This window comes from Poromitra crassiceps (genome assembly GCF_964638095.1).
Source record: "Poromitra crassiceps genome assembly, contig: HAP1_SCAFFOLD_447, whole genome shotgun sequence".
NCBI classification, from domain to species: domain Eukaryota; kingdom Metazoa; phylum Chordata; class Actinopteri; order Beryciformes; family Melamphaidae; genus Poromitra; species Poromitra crassiceps.
This window is the reverse complement of record NW_028151960.1, coordinates 28393-53830: the sequence shown is the minus strand read 5'-3', so window position 1 is coordinate 53830 and position 25438 is coordinate 28393. Positions and strand designations below refer to the sequence as shown.

The 25438-nt window shown below is 43.9% G+C and overlaps 1 protein-coding gene across 1 annotated transcript; it reads left to right on the top strand.

The window, feature by feature from the left end:
- Positions 1 to 4103: 4103 nt before the first annotated feature.
- On the top strand, positions 4104 to 25123 carry LOC310771228 (organic cation/carnitine transporter 2-like; the record flags this gene model as incomplete). Its single annotated transcript, XM_083663884.1, has 12 exons — positions 4104 to 4366; positions 6264 to 6369; positions 9547 to 9650; positions 10471 to 10625; positions 11366 to 11537; positions 12679 to 12817; positions 12988 to 13104; positions 14462 to 14611; positions 15803 to 15879; positions 17883 to 18097; positions 18932 to 19114; positions 25116 to 25123. 12 exons carry the CDS (start codon positions 4104 to 4106, stop codon positions 25121 to 25123), a joined length of 1689 nt encoding a protein of 562 aa, XP_083520010.1.
- Between the last annotated feature and the right edge of the window lie 315 nt (positions 25124 to 25438).

The window sequence follows — 25438 nt, the reverse complement described above, 5'->3', positions numbered from 1 at the left end:
CAGTGCAGGACGCCTCGCCCCTCCCTCGCTTCAGGGGCTCAAAAGTCGCTCATCCCGATCTCGACTCTTCTCGTCCCTGGCACCTCAATGGTGGAACGAGCTTCCACCTTCGGTCAGGACAGCTGAATCACTGCTGATCTTTCGGAAAAGACTAAAGACACACCTTTTCAGGCTCCATCTGGGCCCTTCTTGATCTAACTTCTTTCTCTATCTTTCTAAAAAAAAAAAAAAAACCTTAACTAAACTTGTACCACTGTTCCTTCAGAGGTTGTAGTTGTCATAGACTGTGTTGCATAGTTGATTGCTCTATTGCTGACAAAAATGTGTTATTGTAAGTCGCTTTGGATAAAAGCGTCTGCCAAATGACGTAAAGTAATGTAAATGCTAAAAACAGCCGACTTTGGCAACAAAACAAAAAAGTAATTTAGAAATTGCTGAAAAATAATCCAAAGGTCTGATTTGGGTGTAACAAATTGTCTTCCCACAACCTCAGTTGGCTTTCTAAAAATGGGAAGATTATTTTCATGGTTGTGACCCTGATTCTCTTTTGGAAATTAAATGTATTTTGATCTATTTTAACCAGGTTTGGCATTCCTTGTTTATTTTTGTTTTTTTGTGTGTTGTGGTTATGTTGTATATTGTTAGTTGCTGTTTTTTGTTTATCTGCTGTTGTGCTATATTATTTCTTGCTGTTTTTTCCCTTTTATTGTTAGCTTTTACCTTTGATCATTTCATCATCCTAGATGACAGTGATACTGTTGCCCCTGCTTGCTTTTTGTCACCAACATGACATTTAAAACTCAATAAATACGAAGTACGAATAGTAATAATTGGTCAAAAACATAATAATATAATAATAACCCAAAGGAAAATTGTGTAGTTGCAGTAACAGATTACATCATTGGGTGGCGCTTTTTGTTAGTCTGAGTTGCTGCAACAGGTTGTATATATATATATATATATATAGAATATAGTGTCGCGGAGAGCAGGCATTGTATAGCGGTATGAGAAAATCCAAACCATGTTTTCATCAAGATGACCAAAACAGCCAAACAGACACCAGAGGCCTGTACTACGAATGTTGTATTAGAAGATCCAGGATCTGTCCCTTGATCTGGTTTGTCTAAACCAGATCAGCTCGATTGTAGTTAACTTGTACTACGAACGTCGATTGGCACTCGTTAACTCGAACCAGGTTTTTCTAATCAAGCTGACAGCGCGTGCACATGAAAATGCCCGTGCACTGGAGCTCGTGCCCGCAAAAGAGGCGTGGTTTTTAACAACTGCCAATCAGAGTGCAATATGGACTGCTCCAACTCCGACAGCTCCAGACACGCCTATTTCCTCATTGAATGAAACCGCAAATACAAATCTGCGTTGGATATTATTACTGTTCCCGAATGACTGTCTAAAGTGACCACTTTTATCCACACCAGTAATTTATTTGAAGAGCGGTTTCGTAGGCTATCTACAGCTCTCTATCTACAGTCTTTTGTGGAAGCAATGTGTAATCTATCTCAGTCCAAAATCCGTATGTAGCTATAGACCATTTAGGCTCAATGAATAATAATGATCCGTGTCTGTACTTTGTTCAGTATATTGTATTTCAATTTGTAACCGTCAAATAAAATAAAATAAAATAAAATAAAATAAAATAAAATCAATGTGTTTAGTCACACTGATTGAATAATTCCTATAGGCTAATCAATAAAAAAAAAGAATGATAATAAAATAAAATAAATGCTTCTGAACTGAATCGACACGGTATGTGCGGGCATAGATTTCATTTATAAAAAATAGTCTATTTTGTGGTCACATGGCTATTGTAATGTCAGCAGAGTCGCATATCTCCATATTTCATATAATGATGCTGGAAATATGAAGTTCAATCACATCATACAGGCCAAAAGCAACAGAGTTGCAGCTGCAAAATGCAGGAGTAGCCTAGATATGAATCATCTTAATATGGGATCGCCTGTGTGCAGGTGATCCCATATTAAATTGCTTAGATGTAGTAGGCTGTATGACCATTTCAATTCCAACCCAACGTCAGTCTCAGCTCCGTTGCACACACGGCACCGTGCGCTTTGGAGACGTTTATGTAACCTTTTTATGCCGGTTTAGTGATATGTCTCCACTCACTATTCAGCTGCAATCGATCAGCGGGGTCAAACAACGTATCTAGGCTACTTGAGAGCACAAAAATGAATATATAAAAACATATTCCAAAGTGGTAAGTAGGGCTTAATTAAAATGTAGCCTGCAACAAGTGCAAGGCTTTAGTCCTTGGTTAATTCAACATTACAATTCGTGCTCCTTCCTCGTCCAGAAAGGGGTTGGCCATTTTTCCAAACTGCTGATTTGATTGGTTCGTGGGCGGTGTATTTAAGGTCTAATCTTATCCTTGCAACTTAACCTGCTGCGGACCAGGTTAAGTGTGAAGCATAAGTTGCTATGGAAATATATGTCGGTAAGAAGTTAACTTGCTTTGTAGTACGGCCAAACCAGGTTTAAACCTGAAGTTACCTCGCTAAACCACTAATCTTGCTTTGTAGTACAGGCCTCTGGTATTAACATGTGTTTTCTGTCATCAGATTGCAATCAGATTGTGTTTTATCACTAGAAAGTACAGGTGTAAACACCCCCAAAACGCATTGAAGAAGGATTGCAATCTGATCGGCCAAACCACCTCCGGAGGTGGTCAGGGATGCATTGTGTACACATTGAACACAAGTGTAAATGTAATGTGTCCTCCCAATCTGGATACAGAAACTTTATGCGGATTGAGAGGACACCCATTTCTGCCATCAGATTGCAATCTGATGGCAGAAAACACATTTTAATGCCAGGTGTAAATGGCCTCAGAATGTTTCAATGAATGTGTTGGAAGATAAAGAGGAAATGCCTGAATGAAGGTGATGTTGGTGGTTTTTACTGTCTTAGCTCTCTTAAAGTCCTTTGAACTTTCAAACTGGACTGACTGGACCTGGATTTGTTTGAATGTCACGAGAACACATTTTGCTCGTCCGTTTTACTTTGGGTATAACCCCTTGTCCATGTGGTTTTGAGGTTGGGCCACATTGTGGGGGAGGTTGAACAGGCATGACTCAGACACTTTCTCCTCTGTTCTCTCCCTCCTCCCATCCTGTCCTGTGAAGTTATGTTCATAGATCTGATTTGCATACAGTTCCTATCTGCCAGTGTCACTGCCACCAGAGGCACCTCCAGTCTTTCCAGCGGGTGCACTCTGCCCTGACAGGAGCTGGACTGAAGCATAGCCCACTGCTTCTACTGGGACTGAAGTGGACTCTGAGAAGACCTCTCTCTCTGCAACTCTCCTTAGGAATACTTCACCGGGTATGGTTGTAACACATTTAGTTTATATAACTCAGAGTTTTGGAGTTAGATCTCTCAAATGGTCTGCTACAAATATCTATCACTTTAACCCCTATTATCATATCACCGACTTCATGCATTCATGTCACATATACAAGGAGGGCCATTGTTACAACCTAAGTTCTAACACTACCAGGGTGAGTTGAGTTGTAGCAACAATCGTACAGTAAAGAAGCGCCCATGTCATGCAATTTGCATTAGATTAGCTTGAATGAAAATTGTATGACTTTAAATAACATCATGACTGTCAATCATTGTGTGTGTGTGTGTGGTTGTCTTTTTAACAAAAGTAACTGAAATATCAGTTAATTAAAGTTAAATAATTGATAAGCAATTAAAACTTGAAACATAGTGTTCCAGGAACACTTTATAATGTTTTTATTTTCCCGTGTCTGAGCGTTCGTTTGTTTTCTCTGTGCATTGTTCTTAAAAAAATAAAATATTGAGAGAGAAAACATTAGGAAATGTCTACTAATCTCACCTAATCAATGCTGATACTATATTCTAGTAGATAAGGAGTGAGGATCATAGAATACATGTGTTGAATTCCTTAGTAGCTGTCCAGTGTTCTAAGCAGACCAGATGGCATCCACAGATCATATAACGCTCACCCCTCAAAGACTTGAGACTTGACTTGGACGTGCAAAAGATGACTTGTGAGCATCTCTGGTGTGTGATTCTTCTGGTTTTGCAGAGTGTGTTTTGTGATGATGGAGTACGAGGAGGTCCTGTCCTTCCTGGGCGAGTGGGGCAGCTTCCAGAGGACCATCTTCACCCTGCTCAGCCTGAGCTCCGTGCCTAACGGCTACGTGGGCATGGCCATGGTGTTCCTGGCCGACATCCCCCCACACCGCTGCCGCCTGCCCCCCCTCGACTCCAACGCATCAGCCCCCTCCTTCAGCCTGGAGCTCAACACCTCCATCCCTCTGCAGACGGTGAAAGGGGAGGTGATCCTCAGCCGCTGCTCCAGGTAGAGAAAGAAATCCACTGCCTAGAAACGTGTTTTCTTTCTGATTTTGTCCCGTTTTCTCCCCAATTATACTTTCTACTATAATATACTATAATTTGCCGCCTGCCCCCCCTGTGCATGATTCATATAAGATGTCTGTTGTTGCAGGTACAGTCTGTGACAGGTCCTCCCTCTGTGCATGATTCATATAAGATGTCTGTTGTTGCAGGTACAGACAGTCTGTGACAGGTCCTCCTCTGTGCATGATTCATATAAGATGTCTGTTGTTGCAGGTACAGACAATCTGTGACAGGTCCTCCCTCTGTGCATGATTCATATAAGATGTCTGTTGTTGCAGGTACAGACAGTCTGTGACAGGTCCTCCTCTGTGCATTATTCATATAAGATGTCTGTTGTTGCAGGTACAGACAATCTGTGACAGGTACTCCTCTGTGCATGATTCATATAAGATGTATGTTGTTGCAGGTACAGTCTGTGACAGGTCCTCCTCTGTGCATGATTCATATAAGATGTCTGTTGTTGCAGGTACAGACAGTCTGTGACAGGTCCTCCTCTGTGCATGATTCATATAAGATGTCTGTTGTTGCAGGTACAGACAATCTGACAGGTACTCTGTGCATTATTCATATAAGATGTCTGTTGTTGCAGGTACAGACAGTCTGTGACAGGTCCTCCTCTGTGCATGATTCATATAAGATGTCTGTTGTTGCAGGTACAGACAATCTGTGACAGGTCCTCCCTCTGTGCATGATTCATATAAGATGTCTGTTGTTGCAGGTACAGACAGTCTGTGACAGGTCCTCCTCTGTGCATGATTCATATAAGATGTCTGTTGTTGCAGGTACAGACAATCTGTGACAGGTACTCCTCTGTGCATGATTCATATAAGATGTATGTTGTTGCAGGTACAGTCTGTGACAGGTCCTCCTCTGTGCATGATTCATATAAGATGTCTGTTGTTGCAGGTACAGACAGTCTGTGACAGGTCCTCCTCTGTGCATGATTCATATAAGATGTCTGTTGTTGCAGGTACAGACAATCTGACAGGTACTCTGTGCATGATTCATATAAGATGTCTGTTGTTGCAGGTACAGTCTGTGACAGGTCCTCCTCTGTGCATGATTCATATAAGATGTCTGTTGTTGCAGGTACAGACAGTCTGTGACAGGTCCTCCTCTGTGCATGATTCATATAAGATGTCTGTTGTTGCAGGTACAGACAATCTGTGACAGGTACTCCTCTGTGCATGATTCATATAAGATGTATGTTGTTGCAGGTACAGTCTGTGACAGGTCCTCCTCTGTGCATGATTCATATAAGATGTCTGTTGTTGCAGGTACAGACAGTCTGTGACAGGTCCTCCTCTGTGCATGATTCATATAAGATGTCTGTTGTTGCAGGTACAGACAATCTGACAGGTACTCTGTGCATGATTCATATAAGATGTCTGTTGTTGCAGGTACAGACAGTCTGTGACAGGTCCTCCTCTGTGCATGATTCATATAAGATGTATGTTGTTGCAGGTACAGACAATCTGTGACAGGTACTCCTCTGTGCATGATTCATATAAGATGTCTGTTGTTGCAGGTACAGACTGTCTGTGACAGGTCCTCCTCTGTGCACGATTCATATAAGATGTCTGTTGTTGCAGGTACAGACAATCTGTGACAGGTACTCCTCTGTGCATGATTCATATAAGATGTCTGTTGTTGCAGGTACAGACAGTCTGTGACAGGTCCTCCTCTGTGCATGATTCATATAAGATGTATGTTGTTGCAGGTACAGTCTGTGACAGGTCCTCTGTGCATGATTCATATAAGATGTCTGTTGTTGCAGGTACAGACAGTCTGTGACAGGTCCTCTGTGCATGATTCATATAAGATGTCTGTTGTTGCAGGTACAGACAGTCTGTGGACAGGTCCTTCTATACCAATGAGACAGAGGGATGTGTTGATGGTTGGGTGTTCAGCTCTGAGAGATACTCCTCCACCATCGTTACAGAGGTAAGGACATGGCACACAAACAACTTTAAAGTAAGATTTTAATGTAAATAGATCTCTTAAGTCACGATCTATCTGATAGAGTTAACACAATGCTGATTGAGCATATGACCCATTGATGGAAGCCTTTGTATTTTCAGTATTGCAGCATTTATCAACTTGGTTGATCTGTGGTGACACCCCAGAGAGAGTAGGCGGAGCTAACACAATAGACTCGCTCTTCAACTACCCCGTAGGTTCCCGAGAACTCCTGTGTGAAGTAGGATAACAAGCTACTTTTGCTGCTCTTTGCTAGCAAACTGATTGATGTCGCTAAAGATAACGAAACTGAAATCTTTGAGATTATCACTTTAAAACAGCGTTTCTCAAAGAAATACTGTGCTGTGAAAAGGTATTCGCCCCATTTGATTTGACTTCTAGTGATCCTAATCGAATAAACATCTCAGAATTCTCCACTAAACTTCCCAACCTCAAAATCCTGTAATGTCATGTCACCTGATTCTTGCTATCAAGACCTCTCGTGTCCTCCATCTGATCTGATCCAAATGATCTTCTTCCCCCGTCATCTCCTTCTTTCTTCCCATTCCTCTAGCTCCGTCTCGTGGTTCTCAACTTCTTCTTCTTCTTTTCCCTTGATGCTGGCGTGCCAGAGGAAGAAAACTGGTATACTTAAATCTGAAGTCCTGAGAGGCAAGGGGTGGGGGGTGAGCAGCCAGCCGCAGTTGGCTGCACCCACTCAGTCAGGCTCACTCATTCTCCCCATTCCATTTGCAGATGTAGAAGCATCAAGGTTGTCCAAACTTTGTGGTGAGACCTTTGAGGGCCGTTTTGCCCCCAGACAAAGCAAGCAAGAAGCGGGGTCCCATCAAAGCCTTGTGGACCTGACACTTTCGGCCTGCATGGAGTTTTTCTCTCCAGGACCTCTCAGTTATGTGTCCAGTGGTTCTGATGGCTGGTACCCATGGAGGGTGGGAATGGTACCTGAGAGCCAGGGTGAGATTAGCTGGTTATACCTTCAAGTGTAACTTCATCACTCACTCAGCTACAACATATAGAACGTGGCTGGCTTCACCTGACTACCCTCCTCCCCCACCATGCCAGAAAGAGTTGTGTGAAGATAGAAAGGAGCGGCCTGAGCCCCAATCAGGGGGCCAGAAGCAGCCCCGGATGCGGGTGGAGAAGCTGGCTCAGCCCATGGCGCCTCCTCGCCAACCCTCACCAGTGGAGTTGGGTGGTCATCCAGCATCTGTTGTCTACCCACCTGTGATGGGACATGGGGAGTTGGAACGGTCTGATAGGGAGTACCGTCCAACTCGAAAGTCCACAACCGCGCAATCATCAAGGCGTCCTTACCTCGCAGCCACCACCTCCCAGGGCTCTTATCCAGCGCCCTACAGTACTTACCTCAGCAGCCTCCAAGTTGGTGCCAGTATGGGCATCGACCAGTTCACCCGTACCACTCACCATGGAAGCAGAAGCAGAAGAGCCATGGCCTATTATATCAGTTTCGAGCAAATTCCCAGGTCCGGCTGGAGTCAGCGTCGGTCAGAGTCTAGGGCTTTATCGGGGTTGAGGTGCCTGCTGATGGAGATGAAGAGGTCAGGCACTTCTCAGCAGTCTCAGTGTAACCCTGTAGGAGCTAGTGGTGCAGAAAGGCTTCCGTCTGCCAGAATACACTCTTTATGCCTCATATTTAAACAGACTTAAAAAAAACGTGTAATACAGAAAAGACATGTCTTAATGAACTCATTCCCGGCCAGGGTTTCTGACCATTTTCAGTGATTTTCCGGGACCCACAGGTCTTCTATGACTATGTAAACACTGGATATCCCAAAAGACAGAACAAAGCCTCGTCTTTCATGGGGAAAAAAGTTTGCTTCTGCCTTTTTCCGTTCTTTAGTTATCAACACTTGAATGTTGGTCATTTTCACCGAAAACGCCCGTCTCTCACCAGGAAGCCGAGCAAGATACATTCCTGTTTGTGCAGTGAAGCGAGTGAGAAATTCACCCTGCACGGAGAGCGGACGGGGCGGGTCACGCTCTCATCTTCCCCGTGGGTCTGGTGCTTCCTGGTACTCGATGAGTGGAGGTCTGGTGCTTCCTGGTACTCGATGTGTGGAGGTCTGGTGCTTCCTGGTACTCGGTGTGTGGAGGTCTGGTGCTTCCTGGTACTCGGTGTGTGGAGGTCTGGTGCTTCCTGGTACTCGGTGTGTGGAGGTCTGGTGCTTCCTGGTACTCGATGTGTGGAGGTCTGGTGCTTCCTGGTACTCGATGTGTGGAGGTCTGGTGCTTCCTGGTACTCGATGTGTGGAGGTCTGGTGCTTCCTGGTACTCGAGGTCTGGGGGCAGATTTGACAGCTGAAATTTACACTATGTGAACCCTCATTCACAAAGCGGATTACTAATCTAAGTGACAGGAGAAATGATTGTTGTGCGTTTACCCTGCTTCCAGTGAAAGAAATCCTCCAGCGTTGAGTGACTGTCAAGAGCCTGTGTGACAACATGCCAAGCCCCGGGGGTAAACAATGGCGGGGAGGTTTCATGGTGATATCTATTAGTAAAAAACTACCCTATTCACGTGGGGTGTCTCACTTCAACTTGAGTCAACCAATTTGTCTTTTTCTCTGTTTGTATGTGTGTGTGTGTGTGTGTGTATGTGTGTGTGTGTGTGTGTGTGTGCCTTGGTAGAATATATTACAACTCTAGGCTACAGCTGTCAACTCATTGTGCTTGTGTTTGGGAGTCTGGGGCATGTCCACAAACTCCTGCTCCGTGGACTGCAACTAGGCAGGCTGCTAAAGCCTGATGCAAAAAAATTAGCAAAATACTGCTCCATCTCAGCCATAATAGGCAGTCTCTTTATCTGGAGAAGGCGATGCTTTGTATATCCTTGAGTGCTAAACATGCTTACATAATTTAGTTTGCATACATTATATTTAAGTCATCATCTTGCTGCAATGTCTTTTCCTGTGCTGAAGTACATGCATCAGTGTCTGGTTCAATATAAATGTACTGTACTGCGGCCTTCTTCTAAAATGTTTGGGTCTGTAATATTTGCTGTACTCTAGATCCAAATAAAAGTATTTGTGTGTGTGTGTGTGTGTGTGTGTGTGTGTGTGTGTGTGTGTGTGTGTGTGTGTGTGTGCGCGTGTGTGTGTGTGCATGCGTGCGTGTTTGTAGTGGTCTTTAGTGTGTGATGACGGCTGGAAAGCTCCATTCACCGTCACCATTTTCTTCTTTGGAGTCCTCTTTGGATCTTTCATCTGTGGAATCATCGCTGATCGGTACACACACACACACACACACACACACACACACACACACACACACACACACCTTGTAGAAGTGTTGTCAGGATCAGTAGTACTGTAGTCTACCCATGATCAGTCATCCGCAGTGTTGAGCAAGTTACTCAGGAAGTGCAATTAGTTACTTATTACTGATTATTACCCCTTTAAAAAGTAATAACATTACTTTAATTATTACTTGGTATCAAAAGTAATTAATTACGTTACTCATTACTACATTACTACAGTATGTTACTTTCGCTACGCCCCCTTCCATAAAATAACAAAACAACCTATTTAGCCAGATCAGTTTAGAACTGAATCCACTTTGTTGGAACAATAATTAACCTTACAGGAGGAGTCAACAATCCGTCAAACTGCATACTTTGTATTTATTTGCCTACCTAGGACTAAAAACTAATTAAGCCCTGTAACTGTAATATAATAACTTTTTGGAAATTATAATCCTTACATTACCAGTTACTGGGGAAAGTAAAACAATTACAGTAACTACATTACTCTAAGTTACTGCTCAACACGGGTCATCCGTGTAGCTCTGTGAGAGTTCTCCGTTTCAGCCCGAGCCTGACGGGACCCGACCCAGCCCGCCGTGCTCGGACGGGCCGGGCTTGGGCTGAGCAAAAAAATATACCAAAGAAAATGCATTTACATTAGGCCAGATCGATACTCTCTCTTTATTCTCCCTCACTCTCTTCCATGCTCTCTCACTCTCTCACACACACACACACACACACACACACAAGTTTCCAGGCCCGTTGAGAACGCTTCTCTCATTCTGTTTGTTTCTGTATCTTAGTTATGGGCGCCGGCCTATCTTCTTCCTGACCATGGCCATGCAGACGGTGTTCAGCCTCCTTCAAGCCTTTGTCAACAGCTGGGAAATGTTCTGCATGATGTACTTCATAGTGGGAATGGGACAGATCGCCAACTACTGCAGTGCCTTTATACTGGGTATGACCAGTACAGTACATGCCTTTATACTGGGTATGACCAGTACAGTACATGCCTTTATACTGGGTATGACCAGTACAGTACCTTTATACTGGGTATGACCAGTACAGTACATGCCTTTATACTGGGTATGACCAGTGCAGTACATGCCTTTATACTGGGTATGACCAGTACAGTACATGCCTTTATACTGGGTATGACCAGTGCAGTATATGCCTTTATACTGGGTATGACCAGTACAGTACATGCCTTTATACTGGGTATGACCAGTGCAGTATATGCCTTTATACTGGGTATGACCAGTACAGTACATGCCTGTATGCTGGGTATGACCAGTACAGTACATGCCTTTATACTGGGTATGACCAGTACAGTACCTTTATACTGGGTATGACCAGTACAGTACCTTTATACTGGGTATGAACCAGTACAGTACCTTTATACTGGGTATGACCAGTACAGTACATGCCATATAGATAAATAGGTGTTTTATTTGTTTTGAACGTTGTAAAGGCTTTGGGTTGCTGTTGGATTTGAATCCGTCCGTAGACAATATTTTGGGCCCATATCCAAAAATTTTAAATTTGCCCACTTTCATCCTAAAAATAATCAATAAACTAACTAGTCATTATTTATTCATTGTCTGTCCCCAGAATTGTATTGTTGACTGGATGGGAAAGCCTGGGAAAAAAACGGCTAAACCAATAGTTGTTCTTCTAATGGGTTTTCTCTACGTCTAGGCTCGGAGTTGTTGACGAAGAATGCTCGGATTAACTTTGCAGCTATAGGAGTGGCTTTCAGCTACGCCCTGGGTTACACCATACTGCCTCTGTTCGCCTTCTACATCAGGAGCTGGAGGTGGCTGCTCGTTGCACTGTCTCTACCTGGGCTACTCTACATACCTCTGTGGTGGTAAGATATAAAACTTCTGTCTCCATCTGGTCTACTGTACCTAACTTTAAGAAAAAAAGAACCGGACGGACAAACCCGCCTTTACTTTGTCACAGATGACACACATGGCAGCCAGTACACACACACACACATGCTTTGGAGGCACCATGAAATGTGTCCTCCACGTTTGACCCATCCTGGCTCGTCCTCCATGGTCAGCTACGAGTGGTGGGCAGCGGCAGTGAAGCACAAGGTGCCCAAGGTGCATGGACGGATTAACCATATGGGCAAATGGGCAGTTGCCCGCAGGGGCACCAAGCATCCAATGAATTCCCTTTTGCTTTATTGAAACATGCTACAGTCGATGCTTCACTTCGCCTGTAGATCGAGGCAGAGTAAAAGTATTGGAAAGAGGGTGTTGAGTTGTGTTGCAGCAGAGAGGGGCATGGACAAACTGCTGGGATCAACACACAATGGGAATTACTTGGGCTTGCTTGAACTGTTTTTTAAAGGAACACATCAAAAAGCATGGTCAGAAGGAGAGATGGAGGTAAAGCATGGTCAGAAGGAGAGATGGAGGTAAGCCATCATACTTGTCCTCTACTATCTGTGAAGAGTTCATCTCATTAATGGGCGAGAAAACAAAGAACGTCATAGCAGCTGAAATCCAAAATGCAAAATATGTGTCTGTAATTGTTGATTCAACGCCAGATCTATTTCACGTAGACCAGCTCACATTTGTTTTCACATTTGTCAGTGCTGACCCAATGCGGGCTTGCCAAATAATTGATATAAAATTAGGTTTTGAAATCATGAAAAAGTAAGCAGTATTCTCTGCTCTGAAACTGGGGAGGCGTTTGCCCCCAGTGCTCCCTTCCCCAAAGTGCTGTTTTTTTTGTTTTTCCTTCAGGGTAGAAGCCCTTCAGCCTGATTGGTTTGCAGAGCTTATTGTGTAATAAGTCTGGAGCATAACCACGCCCACTTCAAACACAACATCAGGAACAGTACAAAAACGTGTGTCATGTCGAGCACTTTGAGATGCACAGATGCAGATGCATTACATAGTTGGAAGGTTATTGTGGATTTGAGTTTCCAGGGGACAACAAATCAGTGTAAATCAGTGGCCACCCTATTTACTGATTGTCCCTTGACCCGTCATTAGGTACCTACCAGAGTCTCCTCGCTGGCTATTGTCTCAGGGCCGCGTAAAGGAGGCGGAGCTTATAATCAGAGCGGCGGCTAAGAAGAACAGGGTAACGCCCCCTGAAGTCATCTTCAAACAGGAAGTGACTCCAATCAAGGTGCAAACACACACACACACACACACACACACACACATAAATATAACTTCCATGATGCATTCCAGTCAATCTGTCTGTCGTAAAATAAATGTTATTACAACGTCTCGTAGCCACTCAACTCCAAACTCACCTGCACTCACTCCTCCAATAACCTATTTGAACCTCTCCAGTCTGGTTTCCACCTACTCCACCTACTCGTCAAAGTATTCAACAATCTCCTCACCTCTGCTTACACCGAATCCCTCAACATTCTCATCTCCTCCGACCTGAGTGCAGCCTTCGATACCGTGAGCCATAACATGTAGCACTCAAGACTGGAAGACCACGGTATTGAAGGCATTGTATGTTTAATTAGGTCTATGCCATTTGCACCTGTCCAAACAGAATGTCAATTATGTTTAATTATGTTTAAAGTATGTCCATGCCATTTGCATCTATGTGCAGTGAATATGTCACTGTCTTTGACTTGTCTTATTGCTTTACTGCCTTATTGCTTGTTGCTTCTGTTGTTTTCCTGCACCTATATGCCCTGTTATTTTGCACTATGTTGTAACGGAGTCTACAGCACAATCATTTCACACGTGATACTTTCAGGGCCGCCCATAAGTGGGGGTAAAGGGGTAAGCTGCCAGGGCCATCGCCACTAGGGGGGGGCATTGGAGCCAGGCAAAACAAAATAACACTAAAATATATCTCCCATCCTGAAAATGCGGCAACTCTTATTTTTTGCAAGGAGTCGAACAAATACACAAAACACAGCAGCAGTAACAAGGCATGCTTGGGCAGGAGTGCTCCTGTGGAAAATAGTGCCATTCTGATGTAATCCCCCATCCGACCAGTGCAGTGAGAGGCAGCAATGTGCCGCAAGGCATCTAGTCTGCCGGAAAGCCAAACGAAGAAGAAGAACAAGGCAGGCTTGGGGCGGACCATTTTGCTTGGGGCAGCAGCAGCTAGAGGGACCATTTATGGTGTAACACACAACACAGACAGGTGATGGCAAACAAAACCAGACCGGTGATAGCAAAATGCCAGGAGCAAAACAAAAGTCAGGATGCCAAAATCGCAGGGCAAAAAAAAGTGGGAGCAGGCAAAGGCTTTAGACCCAAATAATAATCTGTTAACAAACTTTTTTCAGTCAGCTCCGAAAGCTGCAGCGTTGATATGAGTAAAGCGTGCGCGGGGGAGGATGGGGGGGGGGGGGGGGGGGGGCATTTGCACCCTTCCAGGGGCACTGCCATCTCTCTGGGCGGCCTGTACTACGGAGTGATAATAAAAATCTTGAGTCTTGAATCATTGCACTCAGCTGGTCCTACCTCTCCAACCAATCTCAAATCTCTGCCCGAACCCGAGCCCGGCCCGTGCCGTGTCGGAATTTCTCCTCTATTCCTTGGGCCAGGGCTCCTGGACAGATATAATACCTTTTTTTATATCATTGGGGTAATATTGGGTGCGATAAACATAATGTTATAACATTGCAACCTTAAAAACGTATGTATTCATTAGACTGAACAAACACCATGGATATAGTTTAGATAAACAGCCAACGTACTAAGAAAATATTGGGGTTGCTCCTCCTGTCTGCAATAAAAGCCTGGGTGCAACAACTCAAGTGACAAAACTGAACTCCTCCTCATCGCTTCCAAGTCCACCCTCATCAACACCACCCTCATCAAGTCCACCCTCAGTAACCAACCCAACCAACACTCAACATCGATCAACAAATCCTCCTCCTACCACCTCCACAATATTGCCAAGATCATCTCCTCCCGTCTTGATTACTGGCATTCCTCCACGGCATCAACACCACCCTCATCAACTCCCCCCTCATCAACTCCACCCTCATCAACTCCACCCTCATCAACTCCCCCCTCATCAACACCCCCCTCATCAACACCACCCTCATCAACTCCACCCTCATCAACTCCACCCTCATCAACACCACCCTCATCAACACCACCCTCATCAACACCACCCTCATCAACACCACCCTCATCAACTCCACCCTCATCAACCCCACCCTCATCAACACCACCCACCACCCTCATCAACTCCACCCTCATCAACACCACCCTCATCAACTCCACCCTCATCAACTCCACCCTCATCAACACCACCCTCATCAACTCCACCCTCATCAACACCACCCTCATCAACTCCACCCTCATCAACTCCACCCTCATCAACACCACCCTCATCAACACCACCCTCATCAACTCCACCCTCATCAACACCACCCTCATCAACAGACTCCAACTGGTCCAGAATGCAGCCGACCCACTTCTCACTCACACCAAATCATGGCAGCACATCACCCCAGTCCTAAAACAAACCCCTTCCCAACTGGGCTCCCATATCTCACTGACCTGTCTGTCTGTCTGTCTGTCTGTCTGTCTGTGTGTCTGTCTGTCTGTCTGTCTGTCTGTCTGTCTGTCTGTCTGTCTGTGTGTGTGTGTGTGTGTGTGTGTGTGTGCGTGCGTGCGCGCGCGTGTCAAAAGTATCGATGGTATCAATAAAAGTCAATACTACAAATTGGAAATGGATACAATACTCATTTGCAACTGAAAAATCAAACATACCACTGATTTCTCCCTCCCTGTCATTGGTGGGTATCTTTTGCTTCAACAAGTTCAACGTATTCTGATAGGTTGATGGCTAGAGCAGGTGTAATCTGCTGTGTTATGATAGGCTGATGACTAGAGCAGGTGTAATCTGCTGTGTTCTGATAGGCTGATGACTAGAGCAGGTGTAATCTTCTGTTTAAGGTCAAAGTTTTTAATGAGTTTTATCAGACCTAGATTATGGAGAAGCGTGCATCTGTCCGTCCATCGTCCATTGTTTATTTTTTAAGCCTCTTGATGTGTTGTTGTCATTCCCCCGCGTGGTATCGAAAATGGTATAGAGTATTGATATTTTCCTGGGTATCGGTATCGAAGTAGAAATTCTAGTATCGTGACATCCCTAGTGTGTGTGTGTGTGTTTGTTTAGGAGAAAGAATACACCTGGCTGGACCTGTACCAGACTAGAGACATCAGACAACTCTCCATCATCAACATATTTATCTGGTATGTTGTTTTTTGTCTTTTCTATAATAAAATGTGATTCTGTAAGAAGTCAGTGTTACTGTTAACATACACGCTCCACACCAAGATGATCCTGAATAAGCTGATCATTCTTCTGGCAACCTAATATAAGAATGAGAACTGTTATTCACAAGCTTTATAAGAACATTACAATGGGGCGGCTGTGGCTCAGGAGGTAGATTAGGTCGCCCACCTAGAAGGTCGGTGGTCCTCCTCCAGTCCACATGTCGAAGTGTCCTTCGGCAAGACACTGAACCCCAAACTGATGTCACTGATGATGACATCATCAGTAATGTCACAATGATGTCACAACCATGTATGACATCATCACTGATGACATCACAATTAGCTAATTAGGGCAATCACCTAATTAAAAGATATGGCTCCGTCAGGTCACCCCCACGGGTGCCCTTTACACACTCTGAAGGTTTCAGCCCGATCGTACATAAAACGGCATAGCTGTGGCCGAACACAGAACTTGAAACAGTGGACAGAGCCCACATACTCAATTTTATAGATATCAGATAGATAGATAGATAGATAGATAGATAGATAGATAGATAGATTAGATAGATGGATGTACGTAGATGGGGAGATAACAGGAGAGAGTGAAAGCTATTACCAAGTATATGCACTACATTCTCTCCTTGGGCTAACTTCTTAGTCATTGAAATCCTAGTGAAATCACACAATTGACTCATTTTGCTGGGGACTCCCCTGCGAGCCCTCGTCAAGCTGACGTTTGAGTATATGAGACTAGCTGCCACCGGCTTAGCTCCAAGTCGACGCTATTGCACAAGTATGTTTTCCGCTTTAGGGAGTAGGGCTGATATGTGTCTGGCTATACGTTGCCAGAGAGAGGGAAGATGGCAGTGGTGTATAAAGTACTCGAAAACCATACTTAAGTAAAAGTAAAGATATCTTCCCAGAAAAAGACTTTGGTAAAAGTCAAAGTCACTCATTAGAATATTACTTGAGTAAAAGTCTTAAAGTACTTGATATTTTCTGTACTTAAGTATCAAAAGTAATTTTCTGATATTAAATGTACTTAAGTATTGAAAGTACAAGTAAATGTTGCAAAAAAAATCAAGCAAAAGACATGCCTGGGCTTGAGTGGAAGTCTTATTTCTTCTTCTTGACTTTTATAGCCGCTGGCAAACAATGTTATGTTGCATTACAGCCACCAAATGGAATGACGTGTTGATCGTGATTAACGTAACTTGCAAACTAGCAGCACTGATTTACCAAACCTGATTGCTTGCAGGCTACCCAATTTCTTCTGATGTTACTTTGTAACTAAGATGCTTGGGGGAAATGTAGTGGAGTAAAAGTATACATTTTATTTGGGAAATGTAGTGGAGTAAAAGTGAAAGTTGACAGAAATATGAATACTCAAGTAAAGTACAGATACTCAGAAAAAATACTTAAGTATTTATACTTACCGTAGTTACATTACACCACGGGAAGATGGTTTGTGAAGATTTTATCCGAGGAAACATTTGTGTGTTTCTGTTTTGTGTTGTGTAAAATATTGGCCTGAGGGAAGATTGTTGAGGTTACTTAGGCCTGGCTGTATGTAGGCCTGAGGGAGCGTTTTCTGACTTCTTTCCTCCCAGCGGCTGTCAAGACTTTTTAATTCTGTACATTCTTGAGTGTACAATGGTTTTAAATTGCTCCTCTCAATTAGCTACTAAAGGCACTTTTATCCAGCACTTTTAATGTAATTTTGTACTTTTTTTAATGCAGTTTTTACTTGTATTCTTGCTATAATCTGTTTTTACTGTTGACTGTACGTGGTATTATGTGGCTGTCTCTTTTTTAACCCTGTCCACTTGCTGCTGTAGCACTGAAATTTCCCCTTGTGGGACGAATAAAGGATTATCTTATCTTAAATGTATGACCATTTTCATGGCAGAAAATCAAAACCTGACATAGTTAAAATGTGTGTATCTATTTATTTATCTATCTGTCATTTTATCATGTAGGATTGTCATGTCCATGACATATTATGGAATGTCTCTGAACACACCAAACATGGACGGAGACCCGTACGTAAACTGTCTGGTTTTAGGAGCGACTGAGTTTGTTGCTTATGGCATTATGTGGTTTGCCATTCTCTACCTTCCTCGACGTTTATTGCTCCCCATCACCCTGCTGCCCTCTGGACTCCTACTGCTGCTCGTCAGATTCATACCTGATGGTATAATAGACACACACACACACACACACACACACACACACACACACACACACACACACACACACACACACACACACACCGTGATGTCATAAATTAGTAATGTCACAACAATGTCGGACCCATGGAATTACCATTGGCAGCAAATGTAACATTTTGAGTAAGTAACAGATTAAGCATATTTACCACGTAGACAATGGCAAACAGGTGAGTCACACACAAGTTGCAAAAAGTAAGATGCACTGCGTCCTACTTCCTGTCTCGCTCTCGCACTGTTTGGATGTCATGAAGAGAATACTCAAGAGCACAGTGCCATCTAGTGGCTTTAGTGGGAACGTATTTCCCACTAGGCTACATTATGAATAGACATTGTGGCATCATCAGTGACACACATCTTCAATTATTACATACATCACTCACTGAAGATGTCATTTCATTTGAGGTTTAGTCTTTAACATGCATTACGAATACAACAAGTTGTTGTTAGATTGTCCCATTGTACAATTTAGCCACTTAAGGACGAACCAAAATGATCCAGATGTTTCTGGTAAATTGTTTGTTTCGGTGCTTGTCTATGCTAACACTTTAGCTTAAATACACTATGTTGAGTGATAGAAGGCTTCATGCTAACACTTTAGCATGGGTGATAGAAGACACGAGTAACTTTTTATAGATTGGTAACTGTAATATAAATGCTGAAATTAAAATTTTGAAATTTTTCCATTTCATTCCTGAGAAAAATGGCTGTCAAAAATTATTTTGGCAGTCTTCTCATGTCGTGTCATCTCTTCTATTCTCATCTCGTATTCTCATCTCTAATAATTGCATCTTTTCTAGATCTGCCGGGCGTGACGCTAACTGTGGTGATGATAGTGAAGATAGCGGTGACAGGTGGGTTTGGTTTCCTCTACCTCTACGCCACAGAGCTCTTCCCCACTGTAGTGAGAAACATGGCACTAGGCTCCTTATCCATGGCCTCCCGTGTTGGCAGCACTGTCTCACCATACCTCGCTTTCATGGGTAAGCTTTACCTGTGTGTGTGTGTGTGTGTGTGTGTGTGTGCATGCGTGCGTGTGTTCCACTTCCTCTACTTATTTTTTTCTTTTTAATTTAGATTGATTGATTGATTGATTGAATGTCTTCACAGGGATAGAAAGATGAACTACTTTTCACATATTTTTTTTACAAGGGGCCTAAAGTTAAGATTTGGATTTAGGATTATGGCAGTTTCATGTCATCTCTTCTGTGGATATAGTAGTTTTCTCTCCTGGCAGTTTCATGTCATCTCTTCTGTAGATATAGTAGTTTTCTCTCCTGGCAGTTTCATGTCATCTCTTCTGTGGATATAGTAGTTTTCTCTCCTGGCAGTTTCATGTCATCTCTTCTGTGGATATAGTAGTTTTCTCTCCGCGGTTTGCAGGCCAGGCAGGACTACTATTAGTCTAGTAGGAACGAGGGGTCCCCGCGCACCCGAAAGATATATTTTTCTAACATAGATTTTTGTACTCCTCAAGGTGTCTAATAAACACATTTTGTTGTTACCCCGTTGAAATAGTGTCCCATGGGTCCGTTTGGCGGCCATCTTTGCGGGCATATTGCGATGTCTGATGAAAATGGATAAGGGTCATAACTTTTGAACTAGACGTCATACAGAGACAAATGACACCACTTTTCTGTATGATTTTTGCATGAGGAATTGATTGAGAGGGTTGTTTTAATGATTTTAACAGGTTTGGTATAGTAAAACTCAAAAACATTTGAAAAAAGTGTCTAATTTACACTCAAAATCTTGCAAAAGAAATCTATCTACATATTAGTCCATGGGCCAGAAGGGTTGGGAATAATGCTCATATTGATTTTTGGCAAGGTATACATCTCTAGAATTAGAAAATATGTGAGAGCATTGCACCAATGGTAGATAAATGTGTGTTATCACTCGATTTATAACACCATGCAAAACATAATAGTTGCGGGACTTAGGGACATTTGAGGCTAAGTTCATGCAAATCAAGTCTAAAAGCACCAGATTTTGCCAAGAATTAGCCCAGGGCATGCTCTAACAATTGAGCCAGAGTGCCCGAGCCGGTGACCCCCGGGGTCACCATGGCGGCCAGATCCAATATGACCACTGTCCGAAAAAGATTTTGGCTATAACTTTTGAAAGAGATGAGCTAGAAATACAGACTTGGTGTCTATCTTATGTTTTTTGACCATTAGAAAGGTGTTGGAATGCTTATCTTTACTAATGAAGATGTGTGTGGACCCCTAATCTGCATATTTCCAAGATGGCTACCTGAATATGAGTTTTACATAACTGTTCATGCTTTTAGTAAACTCGGGTGTCCATTTTATGGTTTTTGAGTTTTAGAAACACATTGTAATACTTAGATTTATGGTTGAATCTATCTATAGCACTCTACTTTGCATAGTAAGTAGGCTACCAATATGGCTGCTAACCAATTTCTTTTTTTACATAGACTTTCACCCAGATTGAGTGTAGACTTGTAAGAATAAGTTACCATCAAACTGGTGGAAACAAACAATCTACAGTATGTATCTTACAGATTGTATTGAAACAATTAGACAAATAGAGTAGAACCCATTCCCATTGATACAGGTAAGAGCCAGTCTGTGCATCAATGCTCTCCATAAATGTGAAATGCTATCAATACTGATCAAAGGTGTTTAGAATTTGAACAAAATATTACAATATCAGAAACAAAAACAACAGAACAAAACATATATTGGTGCCTATATGTACAAGTGAGTAGTAGCCTACTTATGTACATAGGTTGAATTGAGTTAGAAGTGCTCAGTCCTTTTGATTTACCAGGGTGACTGATTTTGCATAAAAGACTTCAGATGACAAGTGGGTTTTGTTTATATCCTTATTTCCACAGCCAGATTACTCAAATATTGTTGTCTCGACCCTCATTGTTGGTACAGGCACTCTTGCATCCACATTGAGGTGCCACGGGCTCCAGCTTTACAACATTCACAGCACCCACTACTACATGACTTTTTGCAGACGCAGCAGAGAATGATTGCTCAGGCTTTACTGGCATCTGGAAGATGGGTCCAGTAAGGTTCCAAAGTCTTGGTCATGGAGTCCCAGTACCAGCCCCACGTACTGAACTCTGGATATTTTGCTGGACAGAGGTTGCCTGATTCCAGTAGAAGCTGACCTGCAGCAGTCCCCATTTTACATGCTGAATCAGTGCATTTTGGGTGGGAGGCAGGTTCTCTTGATGCATTTGAAAAAAGCATATGTCTAGCATCATCTACTTGGCTGGAGCCACAGCTTTTGCTGTACATGACAACCCCAAGGTGAGGGCAACCAGGGTTTTGGGATGAACTCCTCCTTTCTACCAAGAAGGATGTTAATACTCTCCAACAGATCTGAATATGACATATCTGCACTTCAGCCTTGTAACCATCCTGAAGCAGACACTACAGTAGAATGATTTATAGCACCTGGCACATGCTGGGCCAGTAGCCATAGAAACTCAGAATCCATACGTCCGACAGTGATGTTGTAATACTTGCAATACCCTTCTTCTACACATTAGGCCTCACAGAGCACTGGATCGGCTTCACATGGAAAGTACATTTATGTTCACAAAATCTGCAATGTTCTTGGACCCCAGAGATCACTGGCATTACATCTCTTCCATGTGCTAAAATGATGTGATACTACATCAGCCTTCCAGGGCTATGGGAAAAGGAGTGGATGGGCAGCTTGGGAAGCAACATCGGATCTCACTGAGACCGTGGACGCCTTCACCTTGGTGCCTGAACCGATCAACTCAGATGTCGATGTCCAAAGACTGGAAGCATTATGGTTGTTGTCATGTCCAGCAAGAGCTGTGTCTCCAGCCAAGTAGATGAAGCCAGACATCAGCTTTTCTCAAATGGTACCAAGTCCCTTGAGAACTTGCCTCCCACCCAAGATGCACTGATTCAGCATGTCAAATGGGGACTGCTACAGACCAGCTTCTACTGGAATCAGGCAACCTGATATCATATCAATTGGGTTAGGGTATGGTCGTGGTTAAGAAAACCCTGATCTTAACCACATCTATTTGACTTGCTGCATGTGCTGTGTGTTTGAGCTGGGCTGTAGTCCAGTGGTGAAAGACCATGCCTTCCAACCCAAAGGTTTGTGGTTTGAATCCCGGTACGGACACTAAAACCTTTTCAAGTCTTTCATTGGGAAAGCCATAACAAAACTGCCTAGAGATCCATTGTAAGTTACCTAGCTGATGGTCTAGGGGTTAAGGCGATCACCTTAACAGCCGCATTGTATGCGGAGAAGTGCAGGTTTGATTCCTGCAGGGGATTTGAAGTCGTCTCCCCACCCCTCCCTCCTCCCCACCCCTCCCTCCTCCCCCCCCTCCCTCCTCCTCTCCCCACCCCTCCCTCCTCCTCCCCCCCCCATCTCCCCCCCCTCCTCCCCATCCCCTACTCCCTCCTCCCCATCCCTCCCTCCTCCCCCCCCCCCCCCTCCCTCCCTCCTCTGCCATCTCCCGGCCTCCTTCCTTCACCGTGTTCTCACTCAACCACTCTACCATCTCTGCAGGGACTGTGCCTGCTCCCCTCTCTCTGCAGGCTCAGTCCCTGCGGAGATGGTAGAGTGGTTGAGTGGGAACAGGGTGAGAGGAAGGAAGCCGGGAGATACATAGATAGATGGCAGAGGAGGGGATTTTGTTGGAGACGGGAGGAGGAGATGGGGGGGGGGGGGAAATGGTGGTGGACAGGTTGGAGGGGTGAGGGAGACAGGAGGGAGTGAAGGGGAGGGAGACAGGTGGGAGTGAAGGGAGGAGGTTGGGGGGGGAGGTGCCTCTCTTGCTATTCTCTACGCAGGTGCAACCTCCTGCATTGTCTTTGTCCTCTCTGTCCTCTCCTCCCTCATGTCCTCTCTCTAGCCTCCCTACCTCCTGTCTGTCCTCTCTCTCTCTCCTCCTGTCCTCTCCTGCCTCCTCTCTCTAGCTCCCTGTCTGTCCTCTCCTCCCTCCTGTCCTCTCCTGCCTCCTCTCTCTAGCCTCCCTACCTCCTGTCTGTCCTCTCCTCCCTCCTGTCCTCTCCTGCCTCCTCTCTCTAGCTCCCTACCTCCTGTCTGTCCTCTCTCCTGCCTCCTCTCTCTAGCCTCCCTCCTGCCTCTGTCCTCTCTCTAGCCTCCCTACCTCCTCTCCCTCCTCTGCCATCTATCTCCCCGCCTCCTTCCTCTCACCCTGTTCACTCTACCATCGCTGCAGGGATTGCGCCTGCAGAGGAGAGGTCCTCCGCCTTAACCCCTACAGCCTGGGTAACTTACAATGGATCTCTAGGCAGTTTTGTTATGGCTTTCCCCACAAAGGTTTTATTGTACTTTATAAATTCAACAGATCACTATTCAAAACTTGACAAGACAAAACTGAACTAAACCAGTAGGCTAAGCCCCTGCAAATGGGTCCAGTTACAGTATGTAGGCAGCAGTCCTGGTGCCTTCCCCTGTCAGAAGCAGGGACATGAATCTCCCATTGAAGGATGCAGCCCCTCCTATGCCAGTTTGAGTTTTAACCTCTGTGTGCCCATGTAGTCTGGGCACCTTCCACCCCGCTTTTTGTCATGGGGGCGTAAACCCCGGACCCAGAATTAACACCGGATGGCAATGCGCCTAACAACGTCTTTGTTGCCGTTAGCTTGACGCGGTGATGTTACCTAAACTAGAGTCTGATCAAAACAAAGCTAGCGTTACATAAAACAAAACGTTTATGCAATATGGCATCTCCGCCACCACCGCCTGACACACCGGTCAAAACGGTGAAAGAGGATTCTGATACTTGGGTCAAATTGTCAAGTTAACGTGAAAGTTGACGAGCTAGAAACGCTGCCATCCGGTCTAGGGCGGGCTCTAGGCGGGAACCAGTAGGGTGACAAAATCAATTGTGGGCGGGAGCCAGGCTCTTTCTCGCCGAGAAGAGCCTGGTGACGCGAGGTTAGTGCCCATGGGACAGTGATGAACTCCATGCTCACATAGGCTATATAGGCTGTGCGTGGGTGTGTGTGTGTGTGTGTCTGTCTGTGTGTAGATAGATAGATAGATAGAGAAATAATCCGGAGCCTGATTTTTTAATTAGGTGATTGCCCTAATTACCTAATGATGTCAGTGATGATGTCATCCTTCCTGGCTGAGGCTAATAAGTTCAGTGATGATGTCATCAGTGATGATGTCATCCCACTGATTATGTCAGTGATGTCATAAATCACTGATGTCATAAGTGATGTCATCAGTGAATTGTGACATCACTGATGATCATCAGCATTGTGACATCACTGGTAGCGCGCTCGATTCCTAGTATATAGTGTGTGTGTTATGTTATTACTGTTGTGCATAATTATCACTGGAAATATCGTGTGCTTCCCAGTGCGCGCCCCACCGCCTTATTAGTCATGAGATTGTATTCATTTTTATTTTTACTACAGTTATTGTTATTGTTATTATTGCTACTGTGTGCACCCAATCTCTCTCTCTCTCTCTCTCTCTCACTTGGTCAAAGCAGATGGCCGCCCACCTTGAGCAAGGAGTGTTTCCTTTCGCCAAGTGCTCGCTCATGTGTGAGCATTTTTTCAAATGTTGGGTCTAAAATGAAAAGCCCATGACCTGCTCGAGCTATTATGAAAAGTGTCTTGATATAACTTTTATGATTTGGCACGATATAATTTATATAGGTAATACAAAATTGACTTGACTTGGATCGCAGTATTTTTCAAAATAGCTTATAGTTCAACATCATATATAAAATTTGGTGATTCGTGATTATGTCACATACTGTGTATTGTGCACTTGTGCCAATCAGCCCTAACCCAGCTACCATCACAGACTGTGAAAATCTTATATCAGATTTTTGCTGATTCCTATTTCTATCTCTCTTATCTGGAAGTAATTCCATGCAATATCTCCAACTTTATCATGTTTAGGTGTTATACACCCCTTACCATTTTCCCCCCACAACCCATCCCTGTGTCTCCCCATATGTAGGCCTATAAGGATTTGGGTCATAGGTTTAAGGTAAATAAATAAATAAAACATAAATTTAAAAAAATCACTCGAGCAACTGGACTGCCCAACTGTGATGTCATCAGTGATGTCACTCGAGCAACTGTGATGTATGTATGAGCCGATAGGCTATATGAGCTTTCATCTGTGAATAAGGTCATCTAGTGGTCATGGTCAGTCATTACAACATCCCAATCATCACTCTTCATTTCAAATGCATTGTTGCAAGATAAGAATAACGTGGTTCTTTTAATAAATTAAGTGTAGTTAGGCTAGTGGAAATTAATGATTCATGATCTCACAGA